Source organism: Cupressus sempervirens, chromosome 9, assembly GCF_028749045.1.
Source record: "Cupressus sempervirens isolate cs-2001-9-10 chromosome 9, ASM2874904v1, whole genome shotgun sequence".
Taxonomy (NCBI): Eukaryota; Viridiplantae; Streptophyta; class Pinopsida; order Cupressales; family Cupressaceae; genus Cupressus; species Cupressus sempervirens.
The window spans coordinates 444,986,268-445,003,947 of record NC_143126.1 but is presented as its reverse complement, the minus strand read 5'-3'; the positions used below and the strand labels follow the sequence as shown (position 1 = coordinate 445,003,947).

Here is a 17,680-nt window from a genome sequence, read left to right as displayed (position 1 = left end):
TAATGAGTGGCATTGTGAAACTATGCATGCATCATGATACAAGTAGTATAATTAATTGGAAAGGGCAGAAGGTAGCAATAAAAGCATTAGGCAGCAATTTTTATGAAAAAAGAAAATGACTTTTATAGTAGTTATTAGAAATAAGTATGAAGAGTTTAGGAGCAGCAATTAATATATAATAAGCATCAATTCATTTTCTATAGAGTAGCTAATGGTATTAAGGAGCAAGCTAATGTGTATTAAAAGTAGGTGCAATTTATTCTGTGCAGTTATTATATTATGAAAGCCACTGAACCATTCATTAAGAACAACTACCATAACTATTGTTAGAGTAGCGATGAAGGTTGAAGGTTTCCTCTTTTGGCAAAAGATGCATTATTATGAGAGGTTGCCTCTTATCACCATAGGTGTGCTCATTCATGAAGTCACCCTTCTAAGAAGATATATTAAGAAGTCGTGATGTGCATTTGAGGGGGACAATGGGTAATAAGAGTTTGATATATCAGACTTACATTTGCAATGGGTAGACAAAAAGGAAGATCATCAAATAAAGGTTGAAGGTATAATTATAAGAAGATATATCAGCAAAAGTTATGGAGGATTGCAACTCTTCCAAAGGATGGTAAGTGACGTGCATTTGAGGGGGACAATGGGTAATAAGAGTTTGATATATCAGACTTACATTTGCAATGGGTAGATAAAAAGGAAGATCATCAAATAAAGGTTGAAGGTATAATTATAAGAAGAGTTATAGCAGAATTGTGAGAAGAGTATATAAACAAGGAATATATATAAGGCAAAGGTGTATGTAGATATAGAGGAATATGTTGATGCAAATTGAGAAGGAAAGTATATGCAGACTTAAAGGAGAAGCATAAAGAGAAGGCATACAAAGGTGCGAATGAAGAATCAATGGAGAAGAATATAATGAACTGACTCCTTCGAAAGGCATAAGTTATGGAGGATTGCGACTCTTCCAAAGGATGGTAATTATGGACGGTTTTGACTCTTTCATCAGAAAAGATGAAGGGTTGTGACTCTTTCAAAGGGTGGTAATTTTGAAAGGTTGTGACCATTGCAAAGAGCAGACATGATGAGGACATGTGACCCTCCCTCACATTGGAAGATATAAAGGGGCAGATGTTTCATTTGAGGAGGACATCAAAGGGAGATCAATTCAAGGAATAATATATTATTAAAAGTGGTGACCCTTCTACCAATAAAGGTCATGCATCCATCCAAACAAATCCTTCTTCCATCAATCATTAATCCCTCAAGAAATCAGGTAACAATCATCAATTATATCACCACTTTCAATCATCTAATTAACAATTACTTCACAAATCACCAATACCTCGAAACATCAAATCAAAGAAATTCAGCCAATCAATTAATCAGCCGTACAATTATCAGCCATTCAACAATATTTGAATCAGCAAGCAATCATTTTTCAAGGCACATCAATCCTCCTAGAAAGAAATTGATATATAGTAACCCACTAAATCATCGAACCATCAAGAAGAACAATCAGTTCCTTCAAGGAAGCATCAAACTTCTCTGCTGTTATCAGAATTAATAAAAGGAAGCCGGCATACGTGATAATAGTAAGGTGCATAAGAAATACTTGGAAATAATGAGTAATGTATATATTTTTCTATTATTATGTGTTTTCATTATTGCTAAAGTATTTCAATACATGCATAATTAATCAGAAGATCCTTTAATACTTTGATCCAACCAATCATCCCCATTATGGGGTGAAGTAAGAATGATTATGATAAGAAAGCAGTAGTATTGACACCACCATCAAGTATTCCAACCCTTGTGGTGGGGCCAAGAGGCCGAATGACGGGTGCTTATTCCGTGCTCTTGGGCTTGATTGGAAAGGATAGGCTCTTGACATCTTTTATGCTTCTCCATGGGATTCCAAGTGTGGATTGGTTGGCAAAGAAAGCTGCTGATTGAAACCCATAATGCTCTGAAAGAGGATGTGTAATGTTCCCTCTCCAAAAGAAGACTTACAAAATAGATGATAATTTTAAATAAATAAATAATATAATTACATTATAAATAATAAAAAATAATAATGAATCAAATATAAATAAATAGATTAATAATAATAAGTCTATTATTAATATTATAATATGATATATTTAACAATATAATATATCATATAATAATATAACATGTAATTAATATAATAAAGATAATATATGACTAATACAATAACATATTATAATACATAATAATAATATCAAATGCTAAATATAATAATATCAATAACAAAATAAAATATACATAAAGCAGTAATGAAATGATTAAAGATCAATAAATATTAGACAAAATCATCAAATAACCTCTTGTAATATTGCACAGAAAGCTTCCATTTCTCATGACTGTAATTGGACAATTTATGTGGGACACTTGAAGTGTAAACTGTCATATACTGCAGGGATGTAACCTCCCCGTTAGTCTATGTATTTTTTGACATATTTGTATAGTTGTCTCCTATTTTGTCAGTTTTGAGTCATTAGGAGATGACTTTTCTTTTGGGGGGAAGATGTTGTTGGGAAAATGGGTAGTTAGATGGTTGGTCCGTTTGAGGAAGTTATACGGATGTGACGGTTCGCCTCACATCCCCTTGGACACTATATGTATGCACTTCTTTCTTGAATGAGATACACTTGTATGGAGAAACTTGTATGTAGGAATGAGTTGATGAATATAATGCTGTTATATTATCTTTCTATCCATTGTTGAGTACTTATGTGTGCAAGTAATCTTTGTTAACCCTAGAGGGAAAACAGTACCCAAAATATGCCCATACTCAGCTATAATGCAAGGTGATTAAAGAAAGGACTATGATACAAATATCCCTTGGCAAGCATTAATGGTGGTCATACTATAATAATGGATCATGATCGCTACCCATGACAAACACGGGCAGCCATGGACTCTGTCTCCCCTCATACATAATATCTAGATGTTTCCGATATTACCACATGACTGGAGAGATAATGTGATCGATTATGGTCAAAGATATAATAATCAGTGGTGTGGTCAGTGATTGCAGAAAGAAACTATAGCACTCAGTCGCCAGCAAACACCTATTTTTAAGCTGACTAATCAATTAGGTAATCAATTACATAAGCAATTAATATGAACTGGTGCATTAGTAATAAGAAGATTGAGAAGGAACTAATAAAGAGGATAGGTAGGCAAGTGTCTCTATTTCATATAAGAGTTGCAACCATTTGATTAGTCAGATACAAAGAGGAGGATCTGAGATAACTATTGATCATGATCGGATAACTTTATTCTTATTCATTCCTAGTGGATTCACTCTTATGGAGCAGAAGCCATTGGCTTTGGACACATGCTTGCATGGTAAAATATATCAAACACAACACCCTGGAATTGCTATAATATATAAGACAAATCAGACAAGCATCCATGTCTGAAGATCAGATATAATTGCTACATATTTGAATATATCAGACAGGCACTCGTATATAGATCAAAGGTTTTATCAAGGTCAATCTAAAGCACTATTATGCACTTCAACAATCATTGTCAGAAAACATCAACATATTAAGGTAATATTAAGTCACACATACTTAGAGATATATTTGATAAAACATTTCATCTTGCCGTAATAAAGACTATTCTATTCAGTTGCATGATCATATCATCAAGATAGTAAGGACTGTCTCAGTACATATCTTGTACAAATCAGAAGTATTTTATTCTCCCTCACAATAATTGAAGTGATTGTCCCCATTTTCTACCATAGCAAAGGGAGGGACATGACGGGATGAATAAGGAAACGTGGAGAGGGGGTGGAGGTACAAGCATGGTAGACCACTATGTTGGATGTTCAAGGTGCCTACCGCTTGGGGCCAAGGAGGATGGTATATCCACTCTTGGGCTTAGGGTAAATAATGCTTTGGTTGATCCTATCACTCTTCTTCATTCAAACTCAATTGTGATTGGACCTATCTAATGAATTATGATAATGACATGTATTTGTATTAATGTGTGTGATTATTAATTCTAAAGAAGATAATTGAGATTTATGAATCACACCCACCACACACATTGTTTAAATATGATTGCATGACTCAAATAAGGTTTTTTCTTGTAAAACCAGCATAAAAGATATGCTACCATCTTAAATTTCTTATTTGAATGGAATTTGTGATTTTAGGGCAATATTTGGGGCAAATCCTGCAAGGGGACATTACATTGTATAAATTGGGAAAAAATTACATTATATAAATTGGATCAACTTTGATCAACATTTGGTATCTCACTGCAGATTGCAAGTGTTACTAGACATGTCCCTGGTCCTTGAACATAGCCAAAATGAAACTGAGGCAACAAATTCATGCACATATGTAGCTTGATAAACTGTGAACAAGTTTTGGGTGTACTTGAGAGGATGCCCTTGATATTGACTGAGCCTTTTCCAACATGAATTCATTCCATGCTTGTGAGTTCACATGTAACTTGTCAATTTATGCTAGGACCTGAAGAAGGAGTTGCTGCAACAAGATGAGGTGCAACGCATAGAGAGCTCTAAGCAAGATGTGGTTTACGACCATGAGACTTTGTTAAAGGAGGTGTGAAGCAGAGAGTGGAAGAGTGAGCTTACAAATTTCAGGGTGGGCAGGGTGCAGGGTCAACATTGTATGGAGCACAATGGGGGGAAGATAGTTTTCACAAGGAATTCATATGTATGGAATGTGGGGGAGAGAGTGGTCAGTCGGCTTAGGAACTCCTCACCAGTCAGCTTAGGAATTCTTCACTGGTGTAACCAATGGTGGCATTTGGGAGCTGTAGCGTTCTCACAACTTTAACCTGGGACTTGCAAAACTATGTCTTTTCTGATACTATCCACATGAAAGAACTTATGAAATAGTTCCTTTGAGATCAGAGAACTGGAGGATGATTTTGAGAAATCCCATGAAAGTGGGGAAGGTTGCAGAGCCAGGGATGGAGGAAGCGGAAGGGAGAAGAAATCTGAGATAGGGATGGACTGAGAGGAGATAAAGAAAGAGTAGTATAGACAAGAGTGACAGTACATGCATTAGGCATTTGAAATGGGTAAAGGATGAGCCTGCAAAATTCCTAAGAGAAGATATGTAGGGATTAGTTGTGGATTAAAAAGGGAACTATGCTGGTTCAGATAGGCGAGCTAAGTGATGTGTAATGTCCCCTTCTGAGTGATGGTTAGCAAAGAGGAACTATCTAGCCTTTCTCATTTCGTGAGGCTAGATATTTAATTAAATTATAAGGGAATGAATGAATAATTTTATAATAGCCCAGAAAGCTAAAGTTGATCAGCATTTTATTTAATTATTTGTTATGTACTAAAGTGGGGGCCACTTTAAGTTGCAAATGAACTAGGCGACAACTTCATGGTGGGATTCTTAATAATTAATGGTAATATTAATGCCTAACTAAAATCAAGGATTAATTGAGGAGTTTGCAGCTCTTTTGGGATTGAGACTCTTTATCAAGAGGTAGGATGGGAATTAGATGTAATATATATAAATTATGCATTTTGAAGTTTTTTTCATTTTCTTCTTTGCAAGGAACTACTAAGAGTTTTTCAGGATGAAACCCCTGGAAAATATAGAACTTGGATGCAACCCTGAGTTCTCATGAACTCTCAATTCATCCTTCTACAGGAAAGGAAATTTAGTCTGCACTCTGGTATCAGTTATTGAATTGCCCATCTACAGATTTTCCTCTTTTTGTTTCAGCAGAGATTAGTCTGCACAAATACTCCAGACGATAGCGACTTTATATTTAGCAGAGATTTGGCACATGGAGGAAATACAGCTGGTACATAAGGCCTGATATACAGCATAATCTGGAGAAAAATCAGTGACAGTAATGGTCAGGTTTGTAATGAATCGTTGCTCTTTATTTGCTGAAATTAATTTATAGTTTACCAAGCTTTCGATTTGAAAATATTTGCATTTTTATTTCAAATCCATATCGGTTGTTGCATGCAATTGAAGGATAACATTTATAATAGATGATTGCAATAGAAAAAAATATTTTTTACGGGAAAAGATCATTTCATGATGACCTAGAAGGAAATGGTGAATGAGAAGGAGATAAAAAATGAAGGTGACAGGAAACTCAATGGTGATAAGAAGCAGTGAATAGATAAGTATTTAAGGTGCAGGTTGAAATATTCTAACATAAAGGTCTGGGTTGGCAAATTAAGCAGCAGAAAAATCTTGGAAATTTAAAACTACAATTTCAGAACAGCTCTCTTAGTCACTAGAGGTACTCTCCTGATTGGAAGAGGTGGAGCTCTCAATTTTTGTAAAAATCTCCAGATTGACTCGAACTGATCTGTAAATGGATGTGGTATTGATTTAGATTTGATGACAATAATGATCACAGCTAAGAGGACACTTCTGTTACAGGTTTAGAAATGGGACTTTAATGGTGCCAGAATAATGCTATTTCAAAAAATGATTCCTCGTTCTGAGTTTGTATGCAAAACTCAAAACTAGGAGGAAAATTGTACAAATTTATAATTACCTCTGTTTGAAAGAGGTAATTTCAATTAATGACAAGGAAATGTTCAACGGTGTTCCAAATTCTTGTCAATTTACAACTGCTGACTTCTGGACTCCTGTACAGGCTTGTGAAGCATACATATTCTACTTTAAGTGGAAACCACTGATTTCGGAGGATTGTTGGGAATCTAAGTTGCTAGTTTTCATAAGTGAGTTCATTGGTGCAACTAATTATGTAAGCTGATTTTGAATTGTGAGTGAGCTGTTATTAATGGTACTCCATGGTGATTGCGTTGCTCTTATTACATTTGCAAGGTTAGTATGCAGTTGATTTCCATTTCTTAATTGCGTATCTTGGAGACTAATGTATGGTATAATCATCTTAGTATATAGATCGAGAGCTATCAGTTCAGTTTCATTCCTTTGTAGGAGTTTAGTTGTGTGCGATTTTGTAGGTTCATGCCCACAACAGGATAAAGTGAAAATAATCTGCTGCCTTTGCGACAGGTCATTGAATACTGTATGTGAAAAATAAAACTAAGCATAGAAAGAGATTGGCACGAGGATTTTGATCCTACAACAAAATCTTTTTCTCATATGCCTCTTTGGGTTAGGCTCCCTAATCTTCTGTCATGACCCCAAATTTAAGGATATATGAATATTTGAATAATATATTATATAATGATAATAATTAAGAAATAAATAGATAATAATAAATATTATAATTACATTATGAAACCAAAGAAGATTATAAGGTATTCACAGTTGAATATATATAATATTAATAACTAATGATAATAATAATAAATTGATTAATAGACTAATCAATATAATATATATTAATAATACAAGAATTAATATAAACAATAATACCATATGATATTATATTTATAACAACATATATTTGAATATGTTATTATAAACATACAATGTTATATAACATATTTAATACCTATAAAAAAAAAATATATCAACTACAAATACTCTTAAATATAACTCTTATATAATTATATTGTAAACACCTCTTTCAACATACATATATGCGATAAATAACAAATTCAATAACAAATCAAAAATAATAATAAAAACATAAGTTGCATCCTTTCATTCATAACTCTCCAAAACTGATTCAGCCTATTTAGGAAGGTAAGGACAGAAGTACGAAGGCATCGATGGAAAATATAGGGAAGTCAAGGACGTGGACTATTTCATTCGCCATAAAAGACGCAGAGTGTGGATGAACGAAAAACCATAATACTGAATCTCCCATTCGAAATAAAGAACATGATCGAAGGAAGAAGAAGATAACCAATCGCAGTGGAGAAGTGATGAAACAAGAACCATAATTGCGGTGGTACAAAGACATCTAACTAAACCTGTATCAGGTTTCAAATACAATATAGGAGCACTTAGTGACGTGGTCATCAGCTGTTTAAGGCATTGGACGTACGAACAGCAGCAACAATCCCCCACTTGCAGTATATGAGGTGAATTGTATTTTTCCTATATATAAAGTAATCACCACTATTACGAATCAATTATCAATATATAAATTGATTCACCAATATATAGAAGCATAAGTAAGAGAAGGGAACAACTTGGTATATTGTTATGTTAGCTTCCTAATTTCAAATATATCTCATTTCATATACAAGACCAGTATTAATTTTATATATATATCATTCAAAGGATTGGAATTGGTTGAGAATAAATACAAATTCTATACATTTCTAAGAAGAGAACGGATTATTATCGAATTTATAAATTTAAAGAAGAAATTATCTAATGTCCTAAAAGGGGACATTACATTTTCCCCTTCACCTATGGCTGGATTTGATCCTTGAAGCTATGGGAGATGCCACTGGTGACTTCCAAATGGTGGACTCCAAATCTTCAGATATCTTGCATATATTTGTTGGCCAAACCTTGGCATGAGGGTTTTCATCCTACAACAGAATCTTTTTCTCATATGCCTCTTTGGGTTAGGCTCCCTAATCTTCCCCTTCACCCATGGTTGGATTTGATCCTTGAAGCTGTGGGAGATGCCACTGGTGACTTCCAAATGGTGGCCTTCAAATCTTCATATATCTTGCATACTACTTATGCTCACATCCTTGTGGTGGTGGATATGTTGAAGGGACTACCTGAGAAGATCCAACTTGAGGTCTGAGGAATAAGTAATGTTCCTCAAGATGGAAATTGACATAGCAGGATTATCTTAGTAAATGGATATTATGTAGGGTCTATCATGGAGACAATATATGGTGATACAAAATGTACAAATAACTTAAATTGGTTGAGGCAAAGATCAAAATTCTGTCATTTGAAGGAGATGTGGATGTGGGAAATCTTGACCATTGATTGACACAAATAGAGGTCTATTCTCTTACTTTGGAATGGAACATTTCCTTTGCTAGGAAAAGATTTGCAAAGCATGCTTTATCTTGGTTTTAAAATTCCTTTTATTAAATGGCTTGATCAATTTTAGAAGTTGATTAAGAAACAATTTTATCTTATTTGTCATAAAAGATAAATGTATTCAATGCAATTTTAGAAACAAAAAACAGATAGTGGGCAAGAGAGTGCTAATAAATCTTGTAGAAGGGCTCTTCAAATGTGAAACAACATGCAAGATGAGGAGGTTTTGGTGAAGAACATCCAAGGTCTTCACAGTCATCTTTGAAGGCCTACGTTGCTATCCAATATAGTGAACATAAATGAAGAATCTCCCTACACTCCCAATCTTGAGGTAGATAGTTATCCGTCCACTCCAAATATAAGCAGAGCCAAAGCCAATAAAAGAAGGTAATTGCATAAGTACCAAGAAGGAATATGCACAAGATTATGATGAAAATGGTTTTATTGATTCATCTTGTTGGAAGCTCCATCTGGTAAACATTCTCACATAAGAAAAATAAGAAAAGTAATTCATTATAGTTAAGGGGTGTTGAAGCTGATGCACTTTTTGATTCTTGTATGCAAGCTAATCTCATATCTCAAGATCTGGTTCAAAAACTTGGTATAAAAATAAATCAACATATATCTTTTACTTTGGATTGGATCAAAGAAGATGCCAAGTTGCTTGTGAGTAGTGATTGTACATCATGTTCTTTTGGATGTATGTGGAGTTGTGTTTCGCAGCCCCTACATGATGAGCAAAAAGTGGTCTATTACTCCACAACAAACAAGTACCACCTCATCAAGGGTGAAATTTTTTACGTTGTTTGCTTACAAAGGTAAGGAGAAGCCAAGAGGGGTCCTGATTATTTATGTGAAAAGGATGTCGAATGGAAGCACTAGCTTTTTTCCCTTGCAGAAGTCGAATGTTGTTCAAGTTCCTCCTTATTCGAGCTCTTTGCTATTCTATCACATCAACAGTGAAAGACAAAGATTTCCCAGATTTTGGTGATTTTTCTTGTGCAAGGTGAGATGGAAATCATATCATTAGCAAAGAGTCCTGGTAGTTTTGGGGGACCAAAAACCTCTAGTTTGTGGAAATACGATTTTTAGATGGATCTGGTACAGATTTAGACTCGACATGTGTGTTACATGTTTAGAAACATGCAGTGTTACCCCAAGTTTTCATGATGAGGACGATGAGGATGACAGAGGATTGGGGGACAAGATTCTGGGATGACAATATAAATATAGGAAAGTTTTAAAATATGTAAGGACATTTGCATATATACATTACATTTATATGAAAGCATGGATAAAACATGTCATTTGAACATCAAAGAACCTTAACACATGACACATCAATAGTCAAACTCAATGCTCAATATGCATTCATAAATCGGAATTCGTTGTTAATATGCATGTAATATTAAAATAATAACATACAAAATTGAAGTACACCCAAGAACAAAATTCGGTATTCATTGTCAATAGTGACAAGAAGTTAAGAACAATAACCACCTTCCAAATTGAAGCACAGTAGTATCAAAGTCTGATATAAATTATCGGTTTACACATTATATGCATAGTGTTACAATCACTTTAGAAGGTTTAATATTTGCAAATGAGTGCCTATACATGAAGTAACATTCCTATGAAATACTAACATGAAAAACATTTAATCTTATTAGATTTCCACAATCCATTTGAAATGTAAAATCTTTTCTGGATTTGATTGTCTGTTTTTTTTTGCATCAACGTTTTGGATCAGACTTCGTGATCCATCATTAGGATGAGAGAATGCAATGGAATAGTAAAATGCACAAACCAACTTGACCAAGGGTAGCACAAAAACCAAAGGGAAGAAGAAAAATGAAAAATGAAAAAGGTGGAAAAGAGTCTAAATGCAAAGAAACATAAAAAACCAAAAGAATTAAAAAATTGTCAACCTACTAGCCTAGAACATACCAACAAATGAAAATTAAAATGAAATAAAAGTAACAAGTAAGGCAACAAACCTACCCTGAACAACTATAAAAAACAAAAACTAACAAACAAAAACGAAAAACTATACACAAAAAATATAAATAGAACTATTATACACACACACACACACAAGAATCTACGTGTATGTGCATTCACATAGAAGGCATTATGTTGAAACCCATTGTGGACATCATTTGGTTGCTGACTTATTTTCTGGTCTCATCTTGCCAAGATTATCTCCCCCTTGGTGGGCAAGTCTGACTCTTTTGTCAGAGATTCTCACCACTTTGTCCAGTTCGCCAAAGATATCTGGCTGGAGCAAAATGATATCATGGTCAATTTTGATGTGGGATCCCTCTTCACCAAGGTCCCTATTCTTGATTCAATTCATATCATTAAGGGCAAGGTGGGTGAGGAGATCGCCACTATGGTGGAGTTATGTTTGAGGTCCAGATTCTTTTCCTTCCAAAATGTCTTTTATGAGCAAGTAGATGGGGTGTCTATGGGTTCTCCCCTCTCCCGTTATTACCAACCTTTATATGGAGTATTTTGCGAAGATGGCCCTCTACTCCTTTCACCTCAAACCCAAATGGTGGAAGCGATATGTTGATGACACCAATGTTTGTTGCCCACATGGACTCGACAAACTTGATGAGTTCCACAAATACATCACTAACTTGGCCGCTAACATTTCTTTCACTATGGAGCTTGAGTCGGACAACCAGTTACTTTTTCTTGATGTTCTTCTCATCAAGAAGTTGGATGGCACCCTTGGTCGACGTGTATATTGCAAGGCCACCCACATCGACTCACACGTCCACTCTTCGTCTCACCATCACCCCAACCAAAAAGTGGGCATCCTTAAGACCCTTTCCTCTAAGAGCCCACGTAATATGGGATGATGACAACTTAGCTATCCATCTTTGCCAGGTCTTCGAGTTGAATGGGTACTCTCATAGGCAAATCTCTAAGGCTCTTTACCAAGCCAAGTTCTATTTCTCGAGGACTAATCCCAACTTTCCTTGTCTTCGTCTCCCTTGAATGTCACCCTTCCTTTTGTTGATGGCATTTCCTAAAAGATTGAAGATTCCCAAGATCTTAGCTAGAAAGGGCCTTTGTGTTACCTTCAAACCTCTTTCTAGGATCAGAAATCATGTCCCTCCGCCCAAGGACTTCAAGGATGCCTTTCTAGATTCAGGAGTCTATAAGATTGAGTGCTCTTGTAGGTTGCCCTATGTAGGCAAAAGTAGTCGCTCATTCCACACCATCATTCGGGAGCATAGTGTTGACATCAAACATGATAGGGTCCACAAATCTGCATTAGTAGAGAACTTATCTTATACCAAACACCATTTATGTTTGGAGAGCACCCAAATCCTTTTCAAGGAAGATATCTATTTCAAGGGGAAGCTGAAGGAGGCTATTGAAATAAACCACCATCCCATTGTGGTCTTCCTCTGTTCGGCACACTCTTCTACTTCTTCAATTTTTGGGGCTGTCTTGGGAGTCATTATTTTTTGCGTTTCTCTTTTTTCCCCCTTTGTTTATCTTCCTTTCCTTTTTGTTGCTTTAGGCCTTGGTTCTCAAACCACTCTTTGCTTCTTGTTCTCCCCCTTGCCCACCTCCATTTTCCCCCCATATAGCTTTTGAGCCTTCCCCCTTGTTTCCTTCTCGTAGTTCTTGGCTTGCCCCGTGGTGTCAGTTTTTGTGCTTTGTTTTTTAGTCTCTCTTCCCTGCTTTCTTTCTTTCATGCCAGTTTTTATGTTTTTATCTTATTTATTTATACATATATATGTATGTACATACATACATATACATATATGTGTACACACACACATATAGACACATGCACACGCATCCCCATTTGTGTATTTAGTTTTTTCTTGTTTATATACATATTTGTATATAAGCTTTGGCTTCTTTTTGAGTTTTTGCTTTTTTTTTTGGTGAGGCTTTTTCTGGCATATATTTTGTACTTGGTGGCTTCTCTTATATATATATATATATAAAAAAAAAAAAAAATACTTATAATTATAAATATATTTGTATATATACATGGTCTAAATTTATGTATGTACATAAATATATTTATAAATCCATATTAGGCTCATCTATATATGTGTGCGCATGCGCTTGTTCTTGCATAGATTTTTATATATATGTATCAATATAGATATATTTAGATTCTTTTTGTTTATATTTATATACATTTACATACATATATATGTGTGTGTGTGTGTACATACATACATATAGGTATATATATACACATACCTATATGTATGTGTATATATATACCTATACATATACACACATATATATGTATATATGTATGTATATATATACACACACATATATGTATATATAAAGAAGATAAAAACAGAAAAACTGGCATGAAAGAAAGAAAGGAGAGAAAAGACGGACTAAAAAACAAAGCATAGAGACTGACACCACGGGGCAAGCCAAGAACAATGAGAAGAAAGGAAAAGTCTCTGAATACAAAGAAATATAAAAAAGCAAAAGAATAAAAAAGTGCCATCCTATTAGCCGAGAACAAACCAACAAATGAAAAATAAAATGAATTAAAAAAAAAAACACAAAAAAAATATAAATGGAACTATATATATAAACATACACATATACACATAAGAATCTACAAGTGTATATGTCTGAATAGATCAAAACAAGTGTGTAAATCTTGCCTTTTTTCTTCTTCCCTTTGCTTTTCGTGCTATCCTTCCCCCTCTTCTCTCCTTTTATTCCCCCTTGGTCAGGTTGGTCTGCACATTTTACTATTCCATTCTTGCATTCTCTCATCCTGATGATGGATCACGAGTGTGATCTGAAAAATTGATGCAAAAAAAACAGACACAATCAAATCCAGAACAAATTTTACATGAAAAATCTTGGAAACTGTGTTGGTGTTGACTGTTGCATGTTTGACATTGACTCTAGAAAGGGCTGTTACAGATAGTGGATCAAGTACATGCCTCCCAGTGCTCTTCTCACTCTAGACCGCATTCACTAATGATCTAAAACTACACCTCCAGTTCATTTCAAGTGAACTGATATTAATATGAATAGGTCTGCTATACAATTTCGATCATGATATAGGTCTGTTACAGCAAGATGGCACCTTGATGCAACCTCCTATGTTCACCAAATCTTCCGCAAAGGACCCAAAGCAACACAAAACCAACCTAGCACTGATGTATTGCCACAAAATGTATTGCCATATATTTCTTTTTGTTTTGGGGAAAGAAATATAAATATAAATATATTTCTTTTGTTTTCTGATGTCTAGTGACTTTTGGACTTTTGAATGATATTTTAATGCATATATATGTATTCTGTAAATGAAAATAAACATAGTTTTTGGTGAATTATTGGGGATCTTAGTTCTAACTTCTAGTATATTCAAAATTGAGTTGATAGGTGGGATTATCAGGGTAGGCCAATCAGAACAGTGAGAGCCTGTCAGTCATGTTAGGGGTTAATTTCATAGTGAATCAGGCTGTTTGTGTGCTCAAGTAGCCTAATATTGTAATTAACTTGAAGCTGTGGGTTTTTGAGTGAGAAATTGTCTTACACATAGTTTGCAAACTCTGTGAGTACTCTCTGAGTTGCCAAGTAACTGTACTTTCTTTGGTTGGGTGGGTTTCTACAATGTTAACTTGTTTATATAGATGCGTGAAAAATGTGAGTTAAAATGCCGAAGCAGATGAAACGATGGTTGAACCACATTTTTTACATGTTTTTTGCTATAAAAATACGCATTTTGTCTTTCGAGATGTCAATTTCTAATTCTATACATTTTGTATTTAATTTTGCAAAAACAAAAATATTTCCTTAACAAATTTTATATTTTAGTACTTCACAAGTTGCCAAGTTTTTGCTGTGTTGAAAATTTTGAGCTTGTCAAGTACTCTCTGAGTCCGATCCTGAACTATTGGCTTACATTTTACAGGAATGTTCTCTGGATTTCTCTATGGTCAATCCTTTTTCTTTATTTCCATATGATTTGCTTGTCCTTGTTTATGTTTGCAAGTGTCGTTTAGCATGTAGCATTGATCTCTATTTCTTACAATCTGTATTTTGGAAACTATTGCATGGTTCTAAACATCTCAGTTTATAAATCACCTGCATTCACTAAATGATTAGCGAGGTATATATTTTGCAGAACACTGGAAAAGTGATGTGTTGACGACTGTTGAAGCAGCAAAAGAGTGAGTCACAGAAGGTTTTGAAGCTTCTAGTTTGGTGTCTGTTTAGACTTAATCTTATTGTTTCTTGTATTCATATTCCATTAACAAGGGATTTTTGTTGGCTTTCTTGCTGTAAATGCTTGGCTGCATTGAAATGTCAAATTCTATTGAGTGTCCACATCATTTGGTTATATATTTTCTACAATTTGGTCTCCACTATTAGTCGATTGGTTTTGGGATTTTCTGCATTCTCTGGTTTAGCATACTGTAGTATTGTTTCATAATTCATTCTGTCTTCACTGTTTACTGTTAACTGTCAGAAAAACGCCACTTTCTCCATAGTAACAAGGTTTTACTGAACCTCGAGGATTCTGAAACTGGAATTTTGTATAAGGGCCAAAATAATTGAATTGAATCTTACATGTAGCAAAGCTGAGCTTGATGTTAGAGAAAATGCTTCTGCTGTGCCTAAGTATCCCAACATGGGAAACGTTTACCCTAATTATATATACTTCTTTCTTCTTTATAGTTTATTCCTATCAGTATCTCAATTGGGACAGATAACGAGCTGCTCACTGGAAATTATAATTTGTAATGAATACAGTCTACTGTCATTTTTCCATCAGTAAGGATGTAGAAATCTGACAGCCCCGCTGCCTATTCTTAATTTCTTGTCTGCCGAGGAAATAATGAAAGCCAGACTACCTTTCAAATAGAAGCATTTAAAAATAAAAATAGAACTTGACTGCTTGTTTTTTGAACTGTATGGTTTCCTTATATCCATTAAATGGGAACCGATAATATTTATAATTGGTCCAACTTTTGCAGGATGAGGAAGATGAATTTGACAAAGTTGCAGTTGGCAGGGAAGATGCAGGTGAACTAACTTATATGAAAGAGATTATGGATACAGGTCCTAAGATAAACTCCCATAATGCCCTACCGAGCTCATTGAATGAATTGAAAAGCAGTGGGAGGGATCCTCGTGCAAACCATTATGCTGCAAAGGCTAGGCTTGAAGAAGATGATGAGGAGGCTGCTGCTGCACATCCTGACTCAGAGATGGTTGATAAACTTAACTTAGGTAACAAAAAAGAGTGTCCCAAATTAAATGATGTAAAGGAAAACAGTGAGCTTATGCAATCTAATAGTGAAACTGAAAAAGAAAATGTGACTGGTAGTCTACCTATGGAGGAGATGAGAACTAAAATATCTTTGAAGTCCATCATAAAGGGTAAGAAAAGGCAAACAGAAGTTCAGCAAGACACGGGAAAAGCATCTCCACCTTTGGATGAGGCAGGCAGTGGGCTAGAAACATGTTGTCCAATGGATGATTCTAGCACAGAGAAGCCCAAGAAACGAGTGAGATTTGACCCTGGAATTAATGGGGATCCTGCTGGACAGTTAGAAAAGAAGCATGATTTGATCAAGGTTGTGAATTCAAGAAAAAGATCTTTTGTAAGAGGAGTCGGATCATCTAGTTCATTACAGAATGGCTATAATAGGGTACCTGATTATATTCGGAACCCCTCTAAGTATATTCACTATACATTAGACTGGTCAAATGAGGACGATGACATGATAAATATGCAAGCTTTTAACGAATTCTCCAAGATTGTGAAGCCATCTGCATCTGTAGAGCTGGGAGAGTCCACTGAGCTACCAAAATCAGTTACTTTCATTCCCAGAAAAAAGGCATTGTGCACTAATAAAACAATAGAAGATTCAAATACTGGAAACAATAACCAGTCTGCAGTTGAAGACTCTAGTGTAAATTCTAATCAGCAAGTGATTTTCCCATTAGGTATTGCTGCAGGCCAATCAACAGAAACTGAATCACCTACTGTGGGCAATGATGAAGGTGAATCTGAGAAAATTGATACCATCAACAAGAATTCCAGACTAAATAAAGGAACACGACAATACAGGGCGAAACCGGACTCTGATGAAGAAACAGATGTTTGAGCAGAGCTTAGATACAGTGCTAATTTTGCAGTGCATATTTGTTATAAAGCTGTATGTTATAATTTTTGCAACCAGAAGTGTAATGCTGCTATGCGTTTTTTATGGTGTACAGGATACCTTAATTTTTCTGTTTGTTCTTGGATGTCACCTTTGTTGTTCGCGTTGTTAAAACTTTGGAAACCGTGGCATCATTTTTGTCTTCCACTGAAGTGGATTGGTTTTCCATTTCCACAGTATGGCCACACTGTTACAGATGTCTGCCCAATCATAGCATTGTCTTGAAATCTTTAAGCATAAAATAATATGCAATATATATGACATTAAAAAGAGCATACATTGGGTGATTGTTGTTTCCATTTCCTTTATTTCTCCCAGACATTATTTTATAACCTTCATAACTGGAGTAAAAGACACAATCAATCTTCTCATATTATAGCATAACAGGAATGGCAAATTCGTTTTTCACTGCTATGGAATAAAAATTGTTTCCCGAGAAATACCCTTTGAATGTATTCTGTGTTTTGCCAGGATGGCAGTGTCTTACTATTGTAGTGGCGCAGGAATCTCCTTTGCAGCAGATACATT

The 17,680-nt window shown here is 35.0% G+C and overlaps 1 protein-coding gene across 1 annotated transcript in view; it reads left to right on the top strand.

Moving 5' to 3' along the window:
* Window positions 1–17,427, top strand: part of LOC149539219 (uncharacterized) — a 30,578-nt gene extending 13,151 nt beyond the window's left edge. The window contains exon 2 of the mRNA XM_089800554.1: window positions 15,959–17,427. Coding sequence (XP_089656680.1) covers window positions 15,959–17,095 — 1,137 coding nt within the window. The 3' untranslated portion in view covers window positions 17,096–17,427. The remainder of the gene's footprint in view (window positions 1–15,958) is intronic.
* The last annotated feature ends 253 nt before the right edge of the window (window positions 17,428–17,680 follow it).